The sequence below is a fragment of the Psammomys obesus genome, unplaced genomic scaffold (genome assembly GCF_907164565.1).
Source record: "Psammomys obesus unplaced genomic scaffold, mPsaObe1.curated_primary_1811, whole genome shotgun sequence".
Lineage (NCBI taxonomy): Eukaryota > Metazoa > Chordata > Mammalia > Rodentia > Muridae > Psammomys > Psammomys obesus.
Window position 1 is genome coordinate 7,238,553 of NW_026596088.1, and position 25,006 is coordinate 7,263,558.

General features: G+C 39.9%; 1 protein-coding gene across 1 annotated transcript in view; it reads right to left on the reverse strand.

Annotated features, from left to right (window-relative positions):
- Nucleotides 1-25,006, reverse strand: part of LOC129691536 (phospholipid-transporting ATPase ABCA3-like) — a 126,411-nt gene that overhangs the window by 61,939 nt on the left and 39,466 nt on the right. The window contains exons 9-14 of the mRNA XM_055627698.1: nucleotides 24,170-24,351; nucleotides 20,837-20,971; nucleotides 17,254-17,375; nucleotides 4,591-4,741; nucleotides 1,877-2,032; nucleotides 1,322-1,532 (exon numbers count right to left, since the gene is read on the reverse strand). Of these exons, the coding sequence (XP_055483673.1) occupies nucleotides 1,322-1,532; nucleotides 1,877-2,032; nucleotides 4,591-4,741; nucleotides 17,254-17,375; nucleotides 20,837-20,971; nucleotides 24,170-24,351 (957 nt within the window). The remainder of the gene's footprint in view (nucleotides 1-1,321; nucleotides 1,533-1,876; nucleotides 2,033-4,590; nucleotides 4,742-17,253; nucleotides 17,376-20,836; nucleotides 20,972-24,169; nucleotides 24,352-25,006) is intronic.

The window sequence follows — 25,006 nt, forward strand, 5'->3', positions numbered from 1 at the left end:
ATACTCTAGTGTATACTACAAATAAAAATGTATCTTCAGTGGGATGTTTCAATCTGTAAGGTAATCATAAACTTAGAACAATGGAATTGTCATGTAAATTGACATTAGATAATATTTAACATTTTTATCTATGGTTATAGGCAGCTTAAGAGATGGCTCAGCAGTTACCACCACTTGTTGCTCTTGCAGAGGACCTAGGTTTGATTCTTAGCACCCACATGATGGTTCACAACCACCCATAATGAGCTCAAGGGAATCCAATGCCCTGATTTCCATCAGTACCAGGAAGGCATGTGATGCACAGACACACATGAAGGCAATTACAGCCTTTATACACAATATAAAATGATTTAATAAAAAATATATGGAATATGATAAAAATACAATATGTAAAAATTTAAAGGATCATATTTTATAAAGTGGGGTTATTGTTTTGAATCTAATACATAACGGATAGAGCATGGTAACCAGTACAGAAAAGATCAGTAACTGAATTGAGTGGACTCAAATCCTGAATAAATTTATGTTAATTAACCTTAATTATTTCTACTTATGTTTCTATACTCTAATTTTAGAATCCTACTATCATGTCTTACATCTACAGCCTCTAACTAAAATTCCTGCTATAGTTATCAAGTAACTGCTCTATTTCACTTATATAATCTTATTTTACGTGTCTGAGTATTTTGCTCGCATGTATGTACGTGTACCACATGCCTGCCTAGTTCCTGTGGAGGCTACAAGAGGGCAATAAATTCCTTGGAACTGGAATTACAGGTGATTATGCCACGTGAATGATGAGAATTGAACCTAGGTCCTCTGTAAGAGTTATGTATTCTTAACCACTTATCCATTTCTCAAGCCTTCACTTATTTGATTCATTTGTTCTGCATTACATTTTTATTGGCAATCACAACATTTCAGATTTATCTCATTATTATGATGGGAGTATGATGCTGGTTGGCAACAAAGAAATTCAAATAAGGGATATCTCATTCTTATTAATGAATGAATGAGTCAGTCATTTCAATCAACCAAATAACTATCTGGGTTCAGGATTACATTCCAGAGACAAAGACTGTAAGTAAGTCAAAATGATACAGTAACTTTGTTTCAGAATGCAAAGACCCATGCTAGAGCATGTATGAAAATCTCAGAAAACTAAAAAAAAAAAAATTTAATTATAAATAATTGAGACCAAAATTGCAGACTAGAGGAAGGTTATTAAGTTTTGGGCATATAACCAACATATGATAAAGATAATGTGAGATAAAAATTATTATAGTATTGGAATCCTAAGAATGATCAAATGGAGAGAGACCATATATTTGTTTCAGGAATACTGAAGAGCCACAGCAGTGCAAGGTCCCCCTGACCATGATGGCAATGCGGTCACCCAGGATGTCAGCTTCATCCATGTAGTGGGTGGTGAGTAAAATGGTCCGATCATGTTTATAATGCTGAAGGATATCCCAGGTGGTTCTTCTTGACGCTGGGTCCATGCCAGATGATGGTTCATCAAGCATCACTACCTAAAAGACAGAAGAACAATTCTGTGATCACTGATAATTAATACTAGGCTACTCACGGGCTTATTTACTGTTTGAAGGGAGAACACTGGAGTTAAGGCACAGAATGATAAAGTAGATGTGAACCTAAGAAAACAGTAACAATCCCAAACATTATTTTATACCAGCTGTGATAAAAATGCAAATGACTCCCTTGTGTCTACACTGGCATGCTTCCTTTCAGATTCATATCAATGTGCAGGCTTTAGAGAGCTGAGTTTTCCAGGCAGCTGGCAGAAATTCATAGAGTCCCAGCTTCACCTCCCATTCTGCAATCACACTTTCCCTTTTCTTTGTCTTTTGAATACCTTGGAGCCCCCTATAAGTGCTATAATGATGGAGAGTTTGCGCCTTACTCCTCCACTCACGGAACCTGATAATGTATGGTAATTTTCTTGCAGTTTAAACATAGACAGCATACGTTTAATGTCCACACAGTTTATGTTGTGAGGTACTCCTTTTACCTGGAAAGAGAAGCCAGAATTTATATCACACATCCAATTTTATTGTCAGAAAGTACCAAGGATCATTAGACATTGTTCAGATACAGAAGTGTATTGCAGATACAGCCCTAGAAACACTTTACATCAGTTTTATTTATACCAATTAAAAAATGTCTTCTTTCGTGTGACTCTTCCCTCACATCAAAGAGACAGTTCCTAGAACAAAACATTCAGAGACTAGTGATACAACTTGGTAGCAGAGCATGTGCAAGATGCTGGACTAAATCACCAGAATGGTGTTTTTTTTTTACATTTAAAATTTATAAATATATCTGTAGCCCATTAACAAACAGATGATGAAAAAAGCCCACATCTGTGATTAGCTCCAGATGTTGTGGAAATATACACACTTCTTTATAGCCCACTGGCCATGTTAACCACAGAGAACTGTGAAAAGTAACGTCAGCAGCTGAACTGAGGAACCCCAGAATCTGGACTGAGACAATGGTGCATTTACTACTTTCCTGTGTTCCCTTTACCATGAACTCTGTAATCCACAGCTTGCAAGTGAGCTCCCTAATCCAGACTGACAACAAAGAGAACTTTCCAGTTTGGTCTGGAATAAAAAAGAATAGAAAAGAAAACCATACAGCAAGGGGACCAAATGTTTTTCTCTTTCTTTTGTACACCAGCCATGGAATTCTTCTGGAGGGGACAGTGGCAGGAATAAAAGAAGTCTGAAAGAGCTGAACTCTTGATGGAGGGGAACTTTTCCATCTCTCTGTAGCACTATAGACTCCAGAGGGAAGGCTCACATCCTTCTCTTTGTCTGTCTGTTGGTGGATGTAGCACCACCATAGAAGGTGATGATTTCTGGCTGAACAAGTGAGAAAAGAATCTGGGAAAGTACTAAGTACACACAGAGAAAAGCAGCAGGAAATGATGCTGTGTAGGATGTTTACAAAAAAGTGTATCTATTCCGTCATTTGTGTATGTAAATCGAATCCTAACAGATGACTAGTAAACATTCAAAACTGTGATCAGAGACACATATGGGATGTACTCACTTATAAATGGACATTAGCCATAAAGAACAGGATAACAAGACTACGATGTACAGACCAAAAGATCCAAGTAGCAAAGAGGGATTGCCTCTCATTCAGAAGGGGAAATAAAATAGGCATCTGAAGTAGATGGAGGGAGGAAGTTGGGTGTGAGAGAGATAAGGAGGTGATCAGGAGTGGGGAGGGGGGAGACTGGGAGAGAGAACAGAAATCATTGTGGGGCATCTCTGGGATAGAGGAGGCTTCTGTGAATCCATGGGAGTGACCCTGGCTGAGACTTCTACAAGAGGGAGTTGCATGGTATGGAGCCTGAAGAGGCTACCTCTTGTAACCAGGAGAGACTTCCAATGGAGTGTGGGGGGCACCAACACACCCACAAAACCTCCAACCCATAATCTGTCATGCCTCCAAGTAGTACAGGGATAAAGATGGAGCAGAGATTGAGAGAATGGCCTATCAATGACTGGCCCAACTTGAAAACCACTCCATGGGAGAGAGCTAACTCTTGACACTATTAATGATGCTCTGCTGTGCTTGCAGACAGGAGCCTCGCATAACTGTCTTCTGAGAGACTTCATCCAGTGGCTGACGAGAAGAGATGTGGAGACCTACAGCCAAACAATAGGCAGAACTCAAGGTGTCTTGTGGAAGAGTGGGAGGAAGGATTGAGGGAGCCAGAGTAAACTAACCTGGGCTCATGGGCTCACAGAGATTGAACCAACCAAAGAGCATACATGAGCTGGACCTAGGCCCCTACACATGCGTAGCAGATATGCAGTTTGTTCTTCATGTGGGCCCCCTAACAATCAGAAAGGAAGCTGTCTTTGACTCTGGTGCCTGCCTATGGTTCCCTTTCACATAGCTGGACTGCTTCGTCTGGCCTTGGTGGGAGAGGATATGCCTAATCTTGCTGCAACTTGATGTACTAGGGTGGGTTGGTACTCATGGAGGATCTTTTGTTTTATGAAGATAAGATGTTGCAATGGAGGAGATGATGAAATGGGAGGATAGAAGGGAGGGACTGTGATCAGGCCATAAAGCGAATTTTAAAAAATCCTGTGATTAGACCACTTCCCAGTGTGCAGATGCTATATTCATGGGGAAGACTGAAACAATAATAAAACAGCTCTAAATACTGACATAATTGTAGCCTTAAACAAAAAGCAAACAAACAAAACTCTTGCTTAGCCATGAAGGTTGGCAGTCCCAGACCTTTGGTAAACTACACTGTCAGGAGACCTGGGATCAAGTATTGCAGAACACTATGCTGACACCTGGCCAGAAGTCCTCTAGAGTGCAGGGAGAAGCTTTGGATTAGAGTTGGGTATGTTTAACTTGACTTCTGCATTGTTCAATCTGTATCTGTATCAACATCAGGTGACATGATAGGTATAATTTTAATGTTTTTTTTCACAATCATCAAAATGTTAAAGTTGATAGGTCTGTACATCAAAGAAGAAAAAAGTTTACTTAGAAAAATACTAAGTACTTTTAAAAGACATACTTCTGACTCACCATACTGTAGAAAAAAAGGTGTTCCGATAGTGTCAAGTCATCAAACAACATGTCGTGCTGAGGGCAGAAGCCCAAGTTCTTTCTAATTTCAATCATGTTTTCTGAAATACTATACCCATTAATATAGGCATTTCCTCTGGTAGCAGGAAAACTACCTGCAATTATGTAGAAGACATGGAATAAGCTAAGTGTTCATGTGAAATAAGTAATATCATTGCAAGCTCAAAGTAGACTTGTTGAGTATTAAGAGAATTGCGACTGCTGCTTACAGAACAATAAAGAAAAACTAGAAATTGTCCTTGGGGGGGGCAGAATTAGTCCTTTTAAGTTTTTTTTTCTTTTTTTGTTTATATGCTAATTTTTAATAATGGGTGTTGAGTTTATGATGAAAACATTCATATTACTTGCTGTAGTCTGATATAACACTGTAATCAGATAGTTACTATATTTGTAAAATACTATAAGTTTTACAGCACCGAGGGGAAAAGTTTCCCCAATACAAGTGTTATAGATTTGAAGGGAACGATTTCTCTGACAGAAGTATTATAGCTCTAAAGGGAAAGATATCCTCGTAATTGGGAATCAAGGAATAAAGCCACACTGCACAATAAACCTCACACAAGATACTTATTGGGAAAGACCCAAGAGGGTGGGTGCCTGTGCTTGTGTAGGAAGCAGTAAAGAACTCAGCAGAAGACAGGCTTTATATAGGGTGTCTTTGAGGGCAGAACTTTCCAGAGTGGCCTGGTCTTGAAGCAAGCTCAGGGATTTTCTGGCCTGATCGTTTTTTTAATTCCCCTCTGGATGGTGAAGCTTGGCCACCTAATCTCAAGGAGCTTGGGCCTGGCCCTTAGAGTTGTCTGGGGGCAAGCCTGGCCCTGAGAGTTGTCTGGGAGCAGGCCTGGCCACTCATGCCCCAAGTGGCTTACATTCCCCCTCCCTTTTATAAAATATCATGGGTTACAAAATGGGCAACATTATCATTAGACTACTTCCTGCTAAATGGGGGTGTCAAAGTCCTTGGGGCAAGCTATCTTCACTGTTGGGTATAAGCATGAGTTTTAGGCCTCTGGCTCCATAGCTAGGGGCCGGTAGTCCTGTAATAACTGATTAAAAGTCTGGTTAGGAATCTTCTAGATATGTTGTTGAAGAAATGTAGACAAGAAGTTTATAAGGCAGGGTGTGACTGGTGGGATTAAGAAAAGGAGAAATGGGGGTCAAGAAGGGTAGTATCCAGTTCCATATTGGATTGACAATGATCCTCTGGCCAGAGGCAGTGAGCATTTTATGTTTTTGGAGATCCATTGGGAATTGTTGGATCTTATCTTTTACCATACCCAATAGGATAACACAGAAGCAACATTTCTCCTTAAGGAAAAGACAAAGGCCACTTTTCTTTGCTGTTAATCTAATCCTTGACAATTTTGTAGCACTATGGCAGCTAGTGAGTCTATATGAAGGTCAGTATGAGCCACCTGTTGGAGATCCAGAATGAACTTAGATGAAAACTGATGCTAAGTAGCTAGGGAAGTAGCCAGCTGGATTATTTGTGAACTGACAGGAGCTGCCACTACTGAAAATCGAGCATGCCCAATTATAGACATTTAACTGTACTGAGGCCAAGCTATTTGTAGTAGCAGAGTGAAGCTTTAATGAAATCTGAGTTGATGGAGGAAGAGAGGAAGGGTCTTAAAATGAATGCTGCAAGAGAGAGTTTCTATAAGCTCCAAGTGGGAGAAGAGAAACAAGAGAGAAACCTCCATGGGCAGAGGGGAGCTGTGAGACTTCTAGGACAGAGCTGACAGACACAAGGGACAAGGTTGCAAAGGTTTGGAAGACACTGAGGAAGCTGTGGTACTAACCTGAGCTCCTAAAGGAGGGTTCCAATGGAGAACAAGGAGCAAGCGTATTAGTAACCAAAGAGTTCCCCACATGCTGGGGTCCCTGAGGGCTTGGTAGGCTCCAGGAGCCAGAGACAGGAAACACTTCATCAACTATGCAAGGAGAGATAGATTGTTAGAGCAGGCAGAGGGAAGAAGCGGCTGAAGAGGCAAACTCCAGAATTTGGAACCAAATATGATGGGTGGCAGAAGTGACCCAAGACCCCAAGGGCACATCCCATTTTTACTGTGACACAGAGAAAGGAGTGTAGGACCCAAGTCTGAGGATGGCCTGCTGAAGCTTATGAAAAGGTTTAGCAATAGACACGAGGAAGAGCTCACATGAGGGACCAAGAGCTGCCTCATATAAGGGGTGGGGAAGAAGAGAGAAAGAGGGGCTATAAGAGTGCAAGAATCAGCTACCCATGGGAAGGATAAACTTTCCTTCTTAGTGGTTAAGTACTGAGTGAATGAATAAAGTGTTTTCTATCCAGGCTAATGGCCTTGTGAGTTGGAGTAAGAGCTAGTTCCTGAGAAGTAACCCAAGGAGTGGGCAGCTGGACCATAGAGGGCGAGACCCTATATCACCAGTCAGTCAGAAAGTTTAATAAGATAGAGGTCTCAGCTTGTTGACTTCGCAGGGGTGGACTACAAAGGAGAAGATAATCTACATATTGTATAAGTTTGGATTTAGGAAGAGACAGAGAGTAAGTCAGATGCCAAAGCATGGCCAAATAGATGCGGGCTTTCCTAGAACTCCTAGAGTAGAATGGTCCAAGTGAGTGGGGCAGGAAGGTAAGTGTTTAGGTTAGTGCAAGTAAAGATATTTGTTACTGAGGATCAAGAGGACAGAAAAGAAGGAATCCTTCAGGTCTAGGACAGAGAAATGAGAGGGGATGGTGGAGAAAAAAAGTATGGGGGTTGAGTACTATGGGATAGAGGGGAACCTCAATTGAGTTGGTAAGTGGGAGACCTTGAACCAGGAAGTAGGTTCCTTTTTAATTTTTTTACCATGAGTATGAGAGGGAGAAGTTGTGGGGGCACTGAAGGCCTTTTTTAAAAGATGTCAGAAATAAGAGGCTTAAGCCCCCTGAGGCTTTAGAGAGAGAACGGGTATTGAGCCTGGGTGATGTAATTGCTAATGTTTTATAATTGGATGACAAGAAGGGAACAAACCCCTTTGGCTATAAAGGGGTTTTGGATGTCCTATACTCGGGCATCTACTTGGGAAACCAGTAAAGAAAAAGCTGTATCAGATTGTGTGGTTTGGAGGAGAAGGAGGGGAACAGCTGGTAAACCTGGGGTCAAGATGAGTGGAGAAGAGATAGAGGCTCCTACTCTGGCTAGGAGGCCCCTTCCCAGCAAGGGAGTAAGATATGTTGGCACCACTAGGAAGGAGTGGGTAATGGGAATACCCCTGAAATCACAGCTACATGGTGGGGTTTGCTGAGGCTGGTAAGGCTGTCCCTCTATCCTGTCAGTAAAGGAACAAGAAGGAGATGTGTATACCCCAAACTCCATCACGACCAAAAAAGTGGCCCTGGTATCCAGAAGGCCACTTTTGACTTTTGTGTTTGACTACCTGAGGCTCTTTGTTGAATATGGCAGTGGTTAGGTCAAGAGAGCCAGACATAGGAGGTCAGCTAGAGGATGACCTGGGCTTAATGTCCTCATGCCACGAAGGAGACAAGGACACTCAACAATTCAATGTCCCTCCTGATGGCACCACAGACATGGTTGAATGCTTTGCAAGGGCTTGGACAAACCCTGGCCCAATGAACCTCCTGCCTGCATTTGAAGCAGGAATCTGGAGGCTCCTGGGCTTTGGGAGCCTAGCCAGATGCTATGGTTACTGAAAGGCCTTAACATCAGGTATTTTGTTTTGGTGTGTTCTCATCACTCCCACTCTTGGATCTTTTTCATAATTTACAACTTTTAGGGCAGCCTTATGAAGACCAGCCATGAGGCAAGTTATAAATTAGTCTCTTGCTAAAATGCTCCCCTGGGTAATGTAGTTCTATTCAAGATCCTAGTTGGGAACTGCCTTAGCCCTGACTGGATGGGGTGAGGGGTGGCACTAGTTTGGTGGATTCTGTCTCCAGGTACCTTAGCCTGGTCCCAGACTCACCTGTGCTCCTTAGGGAGAGTGTTGGTGAGTGTCATATAAACATCATGGAAGGTAAAGTTGTAAGACTGGGTAGTATACTGGAATTCTTTAATAAAGGTAGAAGAATCAGCAATGAAAAGGAGATGTGTATCTTGAACAAATCTTCCACCCCCTGCAACCTCCAGCAAAGAGAGAACTGTGGCTGATTTAGGTTGGGTACAGGGAGGTAAAAGAGGTTTCAGGATGGAGTGGAACCAGTCACAGGGGAACTAGGAGTTCAGCACGTGGGCTGAAAATGGGTGCCAGGCAGAGCTGATTTGGGTGACCTGTCGCTGAGGAGGGAGAAAGAAAGACTGAATTGGCCAGAGAGGGAGAGAAGGTACTATGGGTTGAGGCTGATAAGAGGAAGGCAAATTAGCATGACCTAGAATAGTGAATGAATCATCTGCTTTGGGGTTCATAGCTAGGAAGATTTTTTTCCCCTTGGTTGGCTTATACCATGTGGTCACATTTAACCAAAATTAGGAATAGTGCTACCTTAAGATCCAGCTATATCACTCCTAGGCATATATCTGAAATATGCTCAAGTATACAACAAGGACATATACTCAACCATTTTCATAGCAGCTCTATTTGTAACAGCCAGAAGCTGGAAACAATCTAGATGTCCCTCAATGGAGGAATGGATACAGGGATTGTGGTACATCTACACAATGGAATACTGTTCAGCTATTAAAAACAAGGAAACCATGAAATTTGCAGGCAAATGGTGGGAACTAGGAAAGATCATCCTGAGGGAGGTATCCCAGAAACAGAAAGACACACATGGTATATACTTACTCATAAGTGGATATTAGACATACAATATAGGATAAACATACTAAAATCTGTATACCTAAAGAAGCTAAGCAAGAAGGAGGAGCCTGGGTAAGATGATCAATCCTTATTCAGAAAGGCAAACAGGATAGACATCAGAAGAGGGAGAAAACAGGGAACAGGACAGGAGCCTACCACAGAGGGTTTCTGAAAGACTACTGGTCGAGGTATCGAAGCAAATGGTGAGACTCATAGCCAAACTCTGGGTAGAATGCATGGAATTTTATGAAAGGAGGGGGAGACAGAAAAACCTGGAGGGGACAGGAGTTCCAAAAGGAGAACAACAGAGCCAAAAAACTGGACCCTGGGGCTCCTGCAGAGACTGATACCCCAACCAAGGACCAAGCATGGAGATAACTTAGAACCCCCGCACGGATATAGCCCATGGCAGCTCAATGTCCAAGTGGTTTCCTAGTAAGGGGAACAGGGGCTGTCTCTGATATGAACTCAGTGGCTGGCTCTTTGGTCACCTCCCCCTGAGGGGGCTACAGCCTTACCAGGCCACAGAGGAAGACAATGCAGCCAGTCCTAATGAGACCTGGTAGGCTAGGGTCAGATAGAAGGGGAGGAGGTCCTCCCCTATCAGTGGATTGGGGTAGGAGCATAGGGGGAGAAGAGGGAGGGAGGATGAGATTGGAAATGAATGAGGGAGGGGGCTACACCTGGGATACAAAGTGAATAAATTGTAATAAACAATAATTAAAATTAAATAAAAAAAACTAAACTAAGGGGCAAGGTATCATCTGTGAGAAAGGGTAGGGAATGGTATCCCCCAAACCACATGATCCTAGAGGAGCTATGAGATTATGGACCTCTCTGAAGGGAAAGCAGATAAAGAGGGAAGGAAGGTGTACAATAGCCTGGTTGGGCCTAAGGAAATTTCAGAATTGTAGCTCCAAGGGTGTGTGTGGTGTGCAGAGGTCAGGGGAAGAGGGATAGATGTAGCGTTAAAGATGGTGGCATGGGAGGAGATGAGGGAGGGAGTGTGGGATTGGGAGGGAATGACGGAGGGGGTCTACAGCTGGGATACAAAGTGAATAAACTATAATTAATAAAAATTAATTAATTAAAAAATAGAAAAAAATAAAGACGGTGGCTGGGGTTACCTCTACCTCCAGGAGTACTAGAGGAGCTGGACACTCAACGGTCACTTCCTTGGAATCAGGGAAGCCTTTACACTGACTAAAGTGGGGAACTTAGCACCTTTCCACTGGTGAATGGGGTGCTGAGCAATTGGTAGGCCAGAGGGTGGACTGGATAGGGCCCTAGTACAGTTTAGTCCCCAAGGGGGAGAATGGGCACCAGAAGAGCCTATGTGAGTCATGGAATGAATGTAAGTATTATAGCTCTGAAGGGAAAGGTCTCCTGGCAGTTGAGAACTAAGGAAGACCACAAAGTCACGCCTCACAGCAAACCCTACCCAAGAGATTTATTGAGGGGTGGGGGAACCCAGGAGGGTGGCTGCTTCTGCTCAGGCAAGAAGCAGCAAAGAACTGAGCAGGAGGAAGGCTTTACCTAGGGTTTCTTTGGGCCAGGGATGGAGCTTTCCAGGGTGGCCTGCTCTTGAGGCAAACTCAGGAATTGGTGGGATTTTGTAGTCTGATTGTCGGATTTTTTTTCTGTAGGGTAGAACTTGGACACTTGTGTCTTGAGGGGTTGGACAGTCTGGGGGCAGAGCCTGGCCACTTATACCTGGAGGGGCTTACACTAGGTACTGCTATGAAAAACAAATTCTGGTAGCAAATATCATATATCCTCAAAAAATTAAAAATTTTAAACATAAAATTTATGTTCTGCTGGATGTAATTAATTCAGATTTACAGTAAAATACTGGATAAAATATGTGAATAACCAACTATAAATGTGCTATAACCCCCTGACTCATTAATCTTTTTAAAAATAAATACTTGCAAAACATTTTTAAAAAGTTAATTTAAAATACACTCTCAGGGCTGCAGAAATAGCTCAGCAGTTAGGGTATACGCACTTGAGTTCACATGGGGAGGCTCACACTTGCACACACACGGCATTTACTTAAATGACACACACACCTATACATAAACAAAAACAAATCCTTAGAACTCATGCCAACGTAGCCACCTATATTCAAAGATACCTATAACAAAGCCATTTAATTTCTCAGAAGACAAATGTTCAACATAAAGAAAATGACTAATTTAACCACATTCTAATAGGAATGATTACTACTTATACTGCATGGACCTTAACAAGATTATTTATAAACCCTGAGAAAAATAAATAGCTATTGAAAACAGCAAGTATAAAGAGAACATAGAAATGAATTTTCACATGAAAGTATCTTCTAAATAAACGGAAATATTATGTCCTTTTGGACCAACAAAATATTTTTCATTAACAGTTTAAGTAACAAATTTAGAACTGATATAAACAACACAAAGAATAGAGACTTAGAATTTTCCTCTTGTTATATTCTTTCCCATATCATTATACAAATTCTTGCAGTTAGTTAAGAATAAAAACCTTAAACTCCCACTGCTCAGTTGCAGGCTACACCATTCAGAAGATCAGAGACACCCTGCTACACCAAAGGCCAACCTAGTCAGGAGAAGTCCTGCTCCAACCTGATAAGAGACTTTCTTCTGAATCAAAGGTCAAGCCAGCTGCCAGAAATTCAGACCACAAAGAGCAGAAGACTAAATAAGAAACAGAAACCAAGCAAAAAACATCCATCTAATGAAGACAAACTCAGAAGTGACCTATAATCTCCCCAAACTCACATGCCTAAATGCTAGTGTGGAAACATAACCAACAATAGCCAGGACAATATAGCACCATCAGAGCCCAGCTACCCTATGACAACAAGACCAGAATACTTCAATGCAGCTGATGCACAGAAAAATGACCTCAAAACCAACTTTATGAAGATGATAAAGGTCCTTTAAAAAGAAAGGAAAACATCTTTTAAAGAAATTAAGGAAAAGACAAAACAAAGAATTGGAGGAAATAAAAAAAAATCCCTTAAAGACAGTCATAAAAATGTCTCAGCGGTTAATAGCACTGGCTTTTCTTCCAGAAGACCCAGGTTAAATTCTCAGCACCTACATAGCTGTTCACAGCTGTCTGTAACTCCTGTTCCGGGGAATCCAACTCCCTCACATATGCAGGCAAAACTCCAATGTATATAAAATAAAAATAAATAAATTATAAATAAACAAATTTTTAAAAACGGGGTAAAGATCTAAACAGAGAATTCTCAACAGAGGAATCTCAAATGGCAAGAGACACTTAAAAGGAACTCCATGAGGAGAACAACAGAACAAGATAATTTGAACACAGGGAACTTCCCAGAGACTCATACTCCAACCAAGGACTATCCGTGGAGATAACCTAGAACCCTGACAAAGCAGGCACTTCTGATGAGAACTGATAGACTAAGATCAGAAAGAAGGAGAGAAGGACCTCCCCTATCGGTGGACTTGGGGAGGGGCATGCATGCAGAAAGGAGGGGAGGGTGGGACCGGGAGGGGAGGAGGGAGGGGCTTATGGGGCGATACAAAATGAATAAAGTGTAATTAATAATAAAAAAAAGAAAAAAAAAAGAAATGTTCAACATTCTTAGCCATCAGGGAAATGCAAATCAAAATGATTTTGAGATTCTGTCTTACACCTTTCAGCATGACTAATATCAAAAGTATAAGTAACAGCTCATGCTGGCAAGGATGTGGAGTAAACACTCCTCCATTGCTGGTGGCAGTACAAACTTGTACAGTCACTTTGGAAGTCAATGTGGTGGTTTCTCAGAACATTTGGAATCAATCTACCTCAAGATCCAGATACCACTCCTGGCTGTATACCCAAAGGATGCTCCACCATACCATAAGGACACTTGCTTAACTATGTTTACAGCAGCTTTATTCATAATACCTAGAAACTTGAAACAGTCTAGGTGTCCTTCAACCAAAGAACGGATAAAGAAACTGTGGTACACTTACACAATGGAGTATTTCTCAGCTGTTAAAAACAATGACAACATGAATTTAAAGGCAAATGGATGGAACTAGAAAAAATCATCCTGAGTCAGGGAACCCAGATCCAGAAAGATAAATATGATATGTACTCACTTGTAAGGGGATATAAACTATAAAATAGAAACAATCATGCTGTAGTTCACAGACCCAGAAAGGCTAAGTAACAAGGAAGGCTTAAGGCAGGGGTGGGGGTGCGGTGGCAAAGAACTCCCTGGGAAGGGAAAAACAGATTTTGCAGGTGGACTTGGGGTAGGTGGGGTTGGGAACAGAAAGAATCGGGAAGGAGGGAGGAAAAATATTGGGAGAAACACCTGGAATTTCAGGGGGCAAGTAGAAACCTAGTCAACAGAAACTCCATCAAATCTACCAGAGTAACTCTATTAAGGAGTCCTGGTAATAGGAGAGACAGGGCCTGAACCAGCCATCTTCTGTAACCAGGCAAGGCTTCAAGTGGACGAATTGAGACACCAACCCAGCCACAAAACTTTGGACCTACAGTTTTTCCTGCCTGCAGAGTGTGCTAGGAATGGAACCTAGTAGAACCGTCATCAATGAGACCAGAGAGACTCCATTCAGCAGTTGGTAGGAGAAGATGCAGAACCCCAGAGCCAGATATTCGGCTCTGGAGTTCAGACAGTTCTGTCTGGAGTTCAGACAGTCTTGAGGAGCAGGAAGAGGAAGGGGTGGAGAAAGCAGAAGGGTCAGGGACAGACCATTAGAACATCCTATATAATTAACTGATAGAGACTCAAGGGAACTTGAGAGATCAGGAAACCTATAGGAGTATGACCTAGATCCTCTATACTTCCTCCCATTCTTGTTAGGGCATTGTTTTGTACAGAATTAAAAAGAAACCAAGACAAACAGTTAATCTAAACTTTGTTCCTGTATATCTACACCCCTTCCCTTTATGTTGGCATCACAAAATACATTTTTATACATATATTCCCAATAGCAGACTAACACTTAATTTTTATGCATTTGTCTTTCTAATAATCTAGCAAACCAAAACTATAATAATACTTGCTATTTATATATGCAGTCACTTTACCTGGATATCATTTCCATAGAAGATTTAATTTACTTTCTACTTCACTTTCATTATTATACGAAGGATTCCAGCATTTTTCTGTAATGCTAAATATTATAGTAATGAATTCTTTCAGCCTCTATTTCCTATGTCTAAATTTCTCTATTACTTTTGAAGGACAATTTTGCTAGGTATAAAATTTTGGTTACAATCTATACCCTCTTCTACCTTGAAAACTTCCTTGTGCTACCCTCTATAGTTCATTGTAATGAAAAACCAGTATCTGTCAATCATGATTCTCCAGACTGTTTCTATGAAGTTGGCAACTTTTGATGTCTCTCAAAAGTAGAATCATTCTAGATTTTTTCTTTTTGCAATTGGTTTACTTAGTAATAGCAGATTGCATCCATGTTATAGCACGAGACAGAATTTCCCTCTGGTTTAAGCCTGATTATTTTAACATATGAATGTGAATATGCTACATTTTTCTAATGAGTCCTCTGTTGACAGAAATCTGGATTATTTCTGTAGCTTGGTTGTTGTGGATATAAACATGTTTTTGTTTTAATCCCAGGTGTGGGATGTGGGTCACATCCACAGCAGCAAACTATTTGCCTTGTGTGGACTCTGAGAGGAGCTCTTTGTCAGCTGCAGATAGTTTAAATCTAAAGACTCTGGAGAAAGAATAAATGCCAGAGCTCAGAGAGTGTTGAGGAGCTCTGAGAAAGTACAAGGCTACTGCTCTACCCCTCCCCTCCGTGGCTCCCAGTTGCTATTGATGCAGTGAGACAAGAAGTTGGAGATCTCCTGAAAGGAGGATTGGACTGGCTCCAAGGAACCCGACCACCCTAACCAGCAGGAAGGATCTAAGAGAACTGTGTCCCTTCTCTTACCAACCCTTTCTCTCTCCTACCTGGTGTTGGGGTGTTGGAAGGGATTGGGGTGGAGTAGGGAGAAAGAGATATAAGAAATGTAAATAAAAGAGTTTTTAAAAAGTACACCAACACTTGGTCAAATACTGCTACAAATTTGAGTGTGAAAGTATCTCTTAAGATTCTGTTCTCAATCCTGGACATGGATTCAGAAAAACATCATATTGTATTTTTTTATTGATGTTTATTTGATAAAGAATCACATGTACTTTAATAAATATGCATATATTAAAATTTAGTATGCTAAACACACCATATCCATACTTCCAATATTTGCTTTTGGGGAGTTACACATAACATGAAACTGAACCTTTTAACACAGTTTAGCGTGCTTTGTAAAGTATTGTTAATTTTAGGTAAGATACTGTACAGAAAATCATTGTTTAATACAAAGTGGAAACCTAAAGAATCTAAGCAACAAGGAGGACCCGAGGGAGGATGCTTAATTCTCATTCAGAAGGCAAACAGAATAGACACTGGAAGTGGTGGAAGGGAAGGAACAGGTTGGGAGCCTACCATCAATGTCCTCTGAAGACTCTGCCCATCAGGGGATCAAAGTCAAACTTTGGGCAGAGTGAAGGGAGTCTAATGAAAGAGTGGGGTGAGGGGATAGAATGAATTGAGCAGACAGGTTTTCCACAAGGAGACCAATAAAGCCAAAACATCTAGGCGCAGGGAGACCTGACGAAACTGATGCACCAACCAAGGACCATGCATAGAGAGGACCTAGACCTCTTGCTCAGAGGTAGTCTATAGTCAGCTCAGTCTCCATGTGGGTGCCCTACTAAGGGGAGCAGGGGCCATCTCTGACATGAGCTGTTATATAATCACTTCCTCCTGGATGGGCAACCTTGCAAGCCCACAGAGGAAGAGGATCCAAGCAGTCCTGAAGAGATTTTTAAAGGCTAGGGTCAGATATTAGGGAAATAGGACTTCCCATATCAGTGGACTACGGGGTTGGGGGGAGGAGATGGGGTAATGTGGGACTTCGAGAAGATGAGAAGGGGGCTACAATTGGGATAGAGAATGAATAAATTATGAAATAATTATAAAATAAAATAGTATCTACATCCTGAAAAAAAAATACAAAGTGGAAGAGAAATTATTCTTTCTGGAATACAGAGAGACTTGGGAATAAGACTTGCTCTATTTTCCTGACTCCAGTAGAGGAAAAAGCACTGGTTCTGTGCATTTTCCCAAGCTGCAGAGAAGGGTCAGCTATAGGAGGATGTCTGTCTGCCTCCTCTCTTTGCTCTTGGCTGTCCTAGTTTCTTGGCTTTATCATTCCTTTAGCACTTAGCATAAGTGAGATAGAAATCAGTCCTTCAGCTAGAACTCTAAGAGGTTTGGAATAAGACTTCATTTGCCTTGGTTTTGTGCTCTTTCTCACTATGTCAGAAGATAAAGGCTATAGGAAAACACCTTCCCTCTATGTTTTGTTCCCTACTGCTCAAGTTCCCAAGTTCTAGTGTTCTTTCAGCATTTGGGCAGACATGAAATAGAAACCTATCCTTGGAAAGCAAACTCAAGTTCTTGAGACTGTGCAGAAGGTACATTCTTTCCTCTCTCCTCCCTAAGAGAGGATATAAACCATCCTCTAGACTATGAGCCAAATTGCCTTATGGGAAGGAAAGGCTTACATGAACATAGCACATTTGCAAGTCCCCTGGATTAGTACAACCCTTTTCATCCTTTTGTTTATCCAGAGTGACATTTCTTTACCGAGTTCTCAATTTCTTTTAAGAGTATTTTGGTCCAAATAGCATATTCTGCTGTGAATTGCTTTTCAGTCTTAGGAAGACACTTTTGCCCTAGATAGAATGAATACACACCTGTGAGAACAGACAAGATTGTGGTCTTTCCTGCCCCATTGTGTCCAAGAAGAACAGTGACCTGCCCTTCATACACATTCAATGACAAATTGTGTATTGCAGGTTTGTTTTTAAATTCCTGTGGGATGAAAGATAATCTGTTATCTGCCAAAAAGACAAAGACAAACATTATCATCTACACTTATATCATCCAACTCATGCTATGGATGATGCTGTTGTTAGGTGCAAAGGAAACTCCAGTTCCCCAAACTCCAAAAGGCAGTCCGCATATCCAGAAATAGGCTCAGCCTGGACTATAGGAAGGTCTCTGGAAATGAGATAAAAGCCAGCATTCCTCAGGAACTTGTGAAGCTGATTCCCCTCTACCAAAAAAGTCATTTTCCTTATCATCGGCAAAAGGAACAAATGGCTATCTGTGGTACCTGTTAGCATACCAAAGAGCAGGCTAGCCTCCAGCCTCCCCCAGTATTACAGGTACGTGTTATACATTTCAAAGTCCATGCTAGCATCCTGGCTCTTCTCATCTCCTCTGCTACCCTAAACTCCCTCCAGTTCACAGGCTTGAGCTCCTCCGGCTACTCATTCTCCTTATAACCCTGCTATTTCTCTCACATTCTGCTCTGCTCTGTACCTGATTCTCTCATGGACAGGTACACTCTGCTGGCCACATTCAGCCTACTTTCTCTCTCTGTTCTGGAGCCTCTGGCTCTTTTCTCTCTCTCTTTCTTTCTTTTTACCACTTCTCCCCCTCCATAAGTTCCTCAAAATTGGCATGTCTAAATACTTGAAATGTATCTATATTATTAACCTATAGTTATCTATATTATTAACCTATACTTATTATAACCTATATTATTATCCTTTGAAAATACATCCAACTGTTTCTTCTTAGTCAATGACTGCACCTTCAATTCATCTCAATATGCAAACAAAAGACAAACTTGAATATAATTCTACACCTTAACGTTAGTCACACATAATCCATGCTTTACTAAAACCTCTCAAAACACAGTAAGACAAAATATAAACGCACATAGAAATAATTCAGATATGATCAACATTATGAGCAATACAACGGGCATAAAATGGTACATGTGATAGTGTTTAAATAGCTTAAGAAAGATCAGGCTGCCCTGACCCCCAACTTCTTCCCCTTGAAAAGTTTTTTTTTTTTTAAAATAGGATCCACCTTTCCTGTTGAGAAAGACTCCTGATAGGTAAAAAACAGCCTGGTTTCCCTGGAGGAAGTCCTTGTGTGATGTTTTATAAGATCAAAAGTTATAAGCCTGTATAAGGTGTGATATGATTGCAGCTTTCTGATTTAACAATCCCTGTCTTTCTGTGTGGCATCTTTCCCAGGCAGGAGCCTGTTCCTAGTCGGCTGGCTAGAGGACTTACTATACTCTTAATTAGTTTAATAAAGTGGTTGACTTGTAATTTTCTCTCATGTATTATTTCAGTGTTACATTCTGAAGTTTTACAGGATGTGTCAGAAAGCAGAGGATGGTCTTTCCAGAGACCAAAGGCAAAATCAGTCCATGATGTTCCCAAATCCTACACAGATAATTTAAATACTATCTACGTATTTACACAGTAAGTGCTCAGGCATTGGGTAGACTATATAACGAGGGGCCATGTTTCAATCATGAGGAATAATTAACTATAGATTAAGGAAAACAGATATGAGAGAATCAATTTAGTTTCTTTTGCCAAGAAATTAAATTGCTTCCAAAGCAAAATAATAATATTTAACAGAAACCAAAACATCCATATCCTCCTTTCTGTGAATATAAATTTTCTGGAGTTAATAATGCCAGGAAGAGATTCAAAGGAAAACTGGCTTTAAAAAAAATCATCAAATTGTATACAAATAGTGACAAATATCTTGTAAGGTACCAGAAAAACAAAAGAACATCTTAGGAGGCAAAATAAGAACTAAAACTAAAATTTTCACTGGAAACAATAACTGTGAAAAGGTATAACACCAGTAATCCCAGTATTTAGGCAGAAAGATCTTAAGTTCAAAGCCGATCTAACAACATAACAACAGCCTGTCTGAAAAATGTAAAGAAAACAAAAACAGAGGGCCAAAGCAACAGCTCAGTGGTTAAACTCCTTTCTGCTTAGGCAGGAGAACAGGAGCCTCATCTTGAACGCATGTCAATCAATGCCCGGTTGGCATGGTAGCCTGCCTGTGGCTCTCGGCTGACTGAGGGACACGCTTCAGTGACCACTGTGACCAGACACAGGTGCACACGCACATACCCATGTCCAAACACATTTAAAAGAAGAGAAAAACAGGATTAAGAAAAAACCCTCACTATGTAAAAATGTAGAAAAGGTATGTTTAAGTTATCATTTATTTTTAAACTTGTAACAAAACATTAAGGAAAAAAGTTCCTTAATCTAATAATACAAGTCTATAGTAAACCTCACAACTAATGACACGATGCTAAGATTATCTCCTTTCTGAGATTAAGAACAAACACTTCCATGTTCAGTGAAACATAACTCACAATGCCCAAGACATTTAAAAACCTGCCTATGAACAGACAAAAGGATAAAGATATGAGACATAGCCTGAAATATTATTAGGCCACAAAATTAGAAAAACCTGCCATTTGTAACTCACATATGGACCCCAGAGAACATTATGATGGAAAAAAGCCAGACCCAGAAGCAAAAACTATGATTTCATCTCCATTTAAAAATAAAAAACAAAAACAAAAACAAAACCTACTCCATTAGGAGAGAATAGAACACTGGGTATCATGTACTGAGGAAATAGACATGCACTGGTTAAAGGGTACCAACTTTCAGCAGATTTGGTAATGGATGCTGAACACCTGACTGTGGCAATCCCTTCCACAGTCACATGCACACCAGCCACACTGTATACCTGAAAGACATGAAATTATTATGTGCTAATTATAGCTTATTAAATCTGGAACAACAATTTCACAACAATAGCACAGCAGCATCTTTAATCTAAAATTTTATATCCAATGAATACATTCTGCTGGGCGGTTGGTGTTGCACACCTTTAATTCCAGCACTCTGAAGATAGAGGCATTCTGTGGGTTCAAGGCCAGCCTGGTCTACAGAAGTAGACAGTCAGGGTCAGAAAAACCATTTGAGAGAGAGAGAGAGAGAGAGAGAGAGAGAGAGAGAGAGGAAGGGAGGGAGGGAGGGAGGAAGGAAGGAAGAATATTTTTAGATGAAGATGAAATAAAGACCTTTTAGATTTAAGAAAAGTAGAAGGTTAACACCCCTCACCATGTCTAAATGAAGCACTGCATCAAGTTTACTTATTAACATACATTTTTACATAATCACAATCACTTGTTGCCATATCTATTAGAGAAGAATGAAATTAATGCATAAAGGTTGAGCGAATAACACAACATTTGTAAAAATATATCAACTCCACCAAGCACTGGCTCTTAGAGGACAACTAGACTAATAATAATGCAAATACAGCAATTAAAGCATCTCTTTTTTTTCTGGATTAGGCAATTATAAATAATCTCCATGGATAGCAATGATTTTTGGTTCCTGTAAGAACATCTGAAACAGTACCTTGTGCAAATGTTTCATCTGGATACCTGCCACCAAGTTGGTAGGTTCAGTCTCAAAACAGACTTGTGTTATGGGGAAGCACTTTGTCTCTCCAGAAGTCTTTCTAAGATTTGGTTTGCCAAACCAGTATGAGCGCTACAAAAAAAAAAAAAAAAAAAAAAAAAAAAAAAAAATCATTACCAAAATGAACATTAAGAACGTTGTTTTAATTTGCTGTTTCTAAATGTTTAAATCATGCCAAACAAATAAGTCTGTGCTATCCAGGTTTTGTTGTTAATCTTTTATTGAGTACTTGGATTAGGATAAAGGGCTTTTACTATGTACTTTTATTAATGAATACATAGAAAATGTTAGTAACAATAACAAAAACTTTTTTGAAAGAGTGAAAAAACAAATTTGAGTGAATGGGTAGGCATATGGGGAAGGTTTGGGAAGAGTTGGGAAAGGAGGAAAACATATACAATAAAAACATATACAATAAAACATATACATATACAATATATTTATTGTATACAAAACATATACAATAAAAAATTTTAAGTAAAAAAGAGAACTGAACTCTGACTAGATCTATCATAAAGTGAATCAGTGATCAGTAACATCCTACAAAGACTAGACTACATGGCTCCATTAGGAGATTTTATCAAACATTTAAACAAAAACTAACAATTTTTATTTAACTCTTCCAAAAAACATAAGGAAATACCTCCTAATTCATTGTGAGATGAGTATCAATTTGATATCCAAACCAGACAAAGACAAGGGAAAAAACTAAAGACTTATAATATGGATGCAAAACTCTTCAATATAATGCCAGCAGGCTGAATCCACTGGTATATTAAAATGATTATATGCCATTACAAAGTGAAATGTATTGCAGAGATCGTTCCAGATACTATATCAATCAATGGAGTATCACATTAATACAGGATCATTTCAATTCATGCATGTTAAAAATACTTAGAAGTCTAGAAATATAAAAGTTTTTATGAAAAAGCAAAACTCCAAACTTGTAAGTAACAATACTCAATGATTAAAAATCAAAAACTCTGTCTCTTAAATCATGAACAAGTCTGCAATGTCAGCCTGAATGAAGGGACACAATGGAGGTAGGTTGGAGGCGCTGCCATGACTGGAGGAAAGCTGGGAGAGCTTCCTTGCCAGAAGAACACAAAGAGGCAGCAACAAGAAGATAGGCTTTCTGTAGCTACCTGCAAGCAGAGGGACTCAAGATCATGCAGAAGAATCAGAAAAAGGCAAATGAAAAAAAAGGAGGAGCCCAAGTAGCTTTGCCCAGCCCACTTGTCCTACACCTTTGTGCCTGGAGCTAGTCCCATGATGTTTGAGTTTCTTCCTATAGTGCTTCATTTTCGTTTTTATTTTCTATTTTTTCTTCTTTTGGGGTGGGGAGGTTGCATGGGTGGAAGGCAGATATGGAGGTCCAGGGAGATGAGTAGGATTAAGGAGAATGATGTAAAATTAACAAAGAATCAATAAAAAGTTAAAAAAGAATACAAGGAAGATTAAAAGGACAATTTGCAGAATGGGAGAGAATTATCTGCAAATCATATATGAAAGAAAGGATTAGTACATCAGATACATACAAAGCAAACAACAATTACCAAATGAGTATAAGACCTGAATATATGTCTTTATAAACAAGATATGTAAAGGCCAAAAATATAAGTATCATACCTTTATTAGTTATTAGGAAATTAAATTAAATGTCACATAAAACCTCTGAGGGTAACTAGTAGAAAAGGAACGTATGCGTGAAAGAATGGAACCTTAGTACTTTACTGGGAGAGACGACAAAAAAAATGTATGATTTGATGGATACTAAATCCTTAAACACAGAAGTACCATAACAACTAATGGTTCCACCCCTAGCAATATACTCAAAAGAATTAAAATAGTCCTATTCAAAACGGATAAGAGACATAATAATATATCCTCTAGTGAGATATGCAATATTATACAGCCATACAACAGGATGAGTAAGCATCGATTCATACTACGCCACAGATAAACCTGAAAAACCACTTAAAGAAGCACTCACAAACACACACACACACACACACAATGGAAATGACTTCTTATATTGTAGTTTTAGGTTCTTGGGGATGGAAACCTATGAGTATACATTACTAAGTATTAGTGACTTCATTTTAAAATTGCTAATTTATGTCATATGTATTTCACTAAAAAAGTAAAGATTTCTAAGAATGAGGCAACAGTTTGGCTTAGTTTACTCTACATGAAGGACCAAGCTGTAATAAATTTTCAGGTGTAACATTTTACAGCCAAATTATCTACAGTTTTAATTTCTAGTATTTAAGCGAAAACTGTAACAGAGCAGTTTTCAAGGTAGGACAGAAATGAATATTTGGAAAATGAGCATGGAGCCATGGCTCATCAAACTTGCCCGTAGTGTCTTCACTATAATCACCCATCGTTATAAGAACATTTGAAGAATAAGAAGCAGGAATTTTTCTACTCTATGAAAATGAATGGTCAGCCACCTGAAAGGGACCCAGTGGTGAACTTTAGATACAAGAATTATTTAGTTCTCTGTTTTCTAGAACTTCTTAAGCTTCACACATTAATCTGCTGTGAGTTCCACTGTTTCCCCACTCTCTATTCCAAGAGACTATGTTGGGATCAGTAAGCAGGCACTTTATGGCCAGCCCCATAGACCGGTTATCAGGCATTTGTGAAGACACCCTGACCACTTGGAATTACCTGCGCATGCCCTTGGTCACCCTATAAGAGAACTGGAGCCCTCCCCTTCCTCTCTCTCGTCGTCTCGTCGTCTCTCTCCCTCTCTCCCTTCCTTTCTCTGTTCCTTACTCCCTTACTGTTTCTCTGCTCCTCTCTCCCCCCTTCCCCTAATAAACCTCCCACGTGGAACCGATCTCGTGGTGTGATTTGTGAACCTGCGTGTAACCTTCACATTCTCACGTTTCCTAACAGACTATGTTATCTGGCTACAAGAGGTCATAGTGCTTACAGTTTTACAAGTTTCAGTGTTTTATCCATAGATGTTATACAACTATATACAGAGGAGATTTTATGGCATATCCAGAAGTGGGCAGTGTCTCAGTACTGGAGGCGTATAGATTAGGATGATATACATTTGGCTTTTAAATTTGTTAACATCTATAAAATAGGTTTTCAAGAACTATGACCACTGGAGTAACCGCAGCATTAAAATTCACAGTAAAGGAAGGTGGAAAGATCACAAAGAGTTGAAGGAGGGAAAATTATAATGAGAATATATTGTATGAAAAAAATCTATTTTCAGTAAAGGAGAAATATAAAGAAAAAACTTACCATAAGAAAAAAGTACCATGGTTGAGGCACACCACACTGTCCAGGAAACACGGTTTCTACATACCAGGTAACAAGGCTGTATAAGAAAGCATCAAACAAAAGCATTCCAAACATATAGCCAAAGATGAAGTTATCCTCAAGATTGGCTGGTGTCCAAAGGTTATGCCATTTAGCACCAATCTCTGAAATAAAAAGGAGACATTGGGCATAGGTGGAATCTCTGACTTGGTACTCCGCACTGTGAACTGCCTATGTGCTATAACCCTTAGCAATTATATTACTACAGAAAATGTGGTTGCATTTCTCCCACTTAAAAACAAACTTTAAAAACAATTAGGAATGATGAAAGTGAAAGGATTAACTGAAACAAACAGAACAGCACAAGAGCAAGGAAAGAGTAGGCTTAATAGAATCTATCTTGTTACTTTCCCTTCAAGCTAATCTCCCACAAACAAGCCCAAGAATGGCCAATGTGTGAAATACAACAACTGACTAACAACCAGGAGAAGACAATAAGGAGTTTTGGTTAGTGACAGCACTAACAGAAGGACAGAAGAACTTCAGAAAGGAAGAAAGAAACTTTTTCCCTTTCCCGTCTCCATAACAGGAAGGAATTACGGTTTGCAGACAACCCTGCTTCAAGAAGCAAGACTTAAAAAGGACAACAGCTCAGGAAGCTCATCCTTTCTTCAACTGTGCCTCCCACCCCAGGAACATCCATGAACACTGTATCTTTCCCCCCCTTTTAAATTAATTTCTATTTATTTATTTATTTATTTATTTATTTATTTATCTATCTATCTATCTATCTATCTATCTATCTATCTATCTATCTAT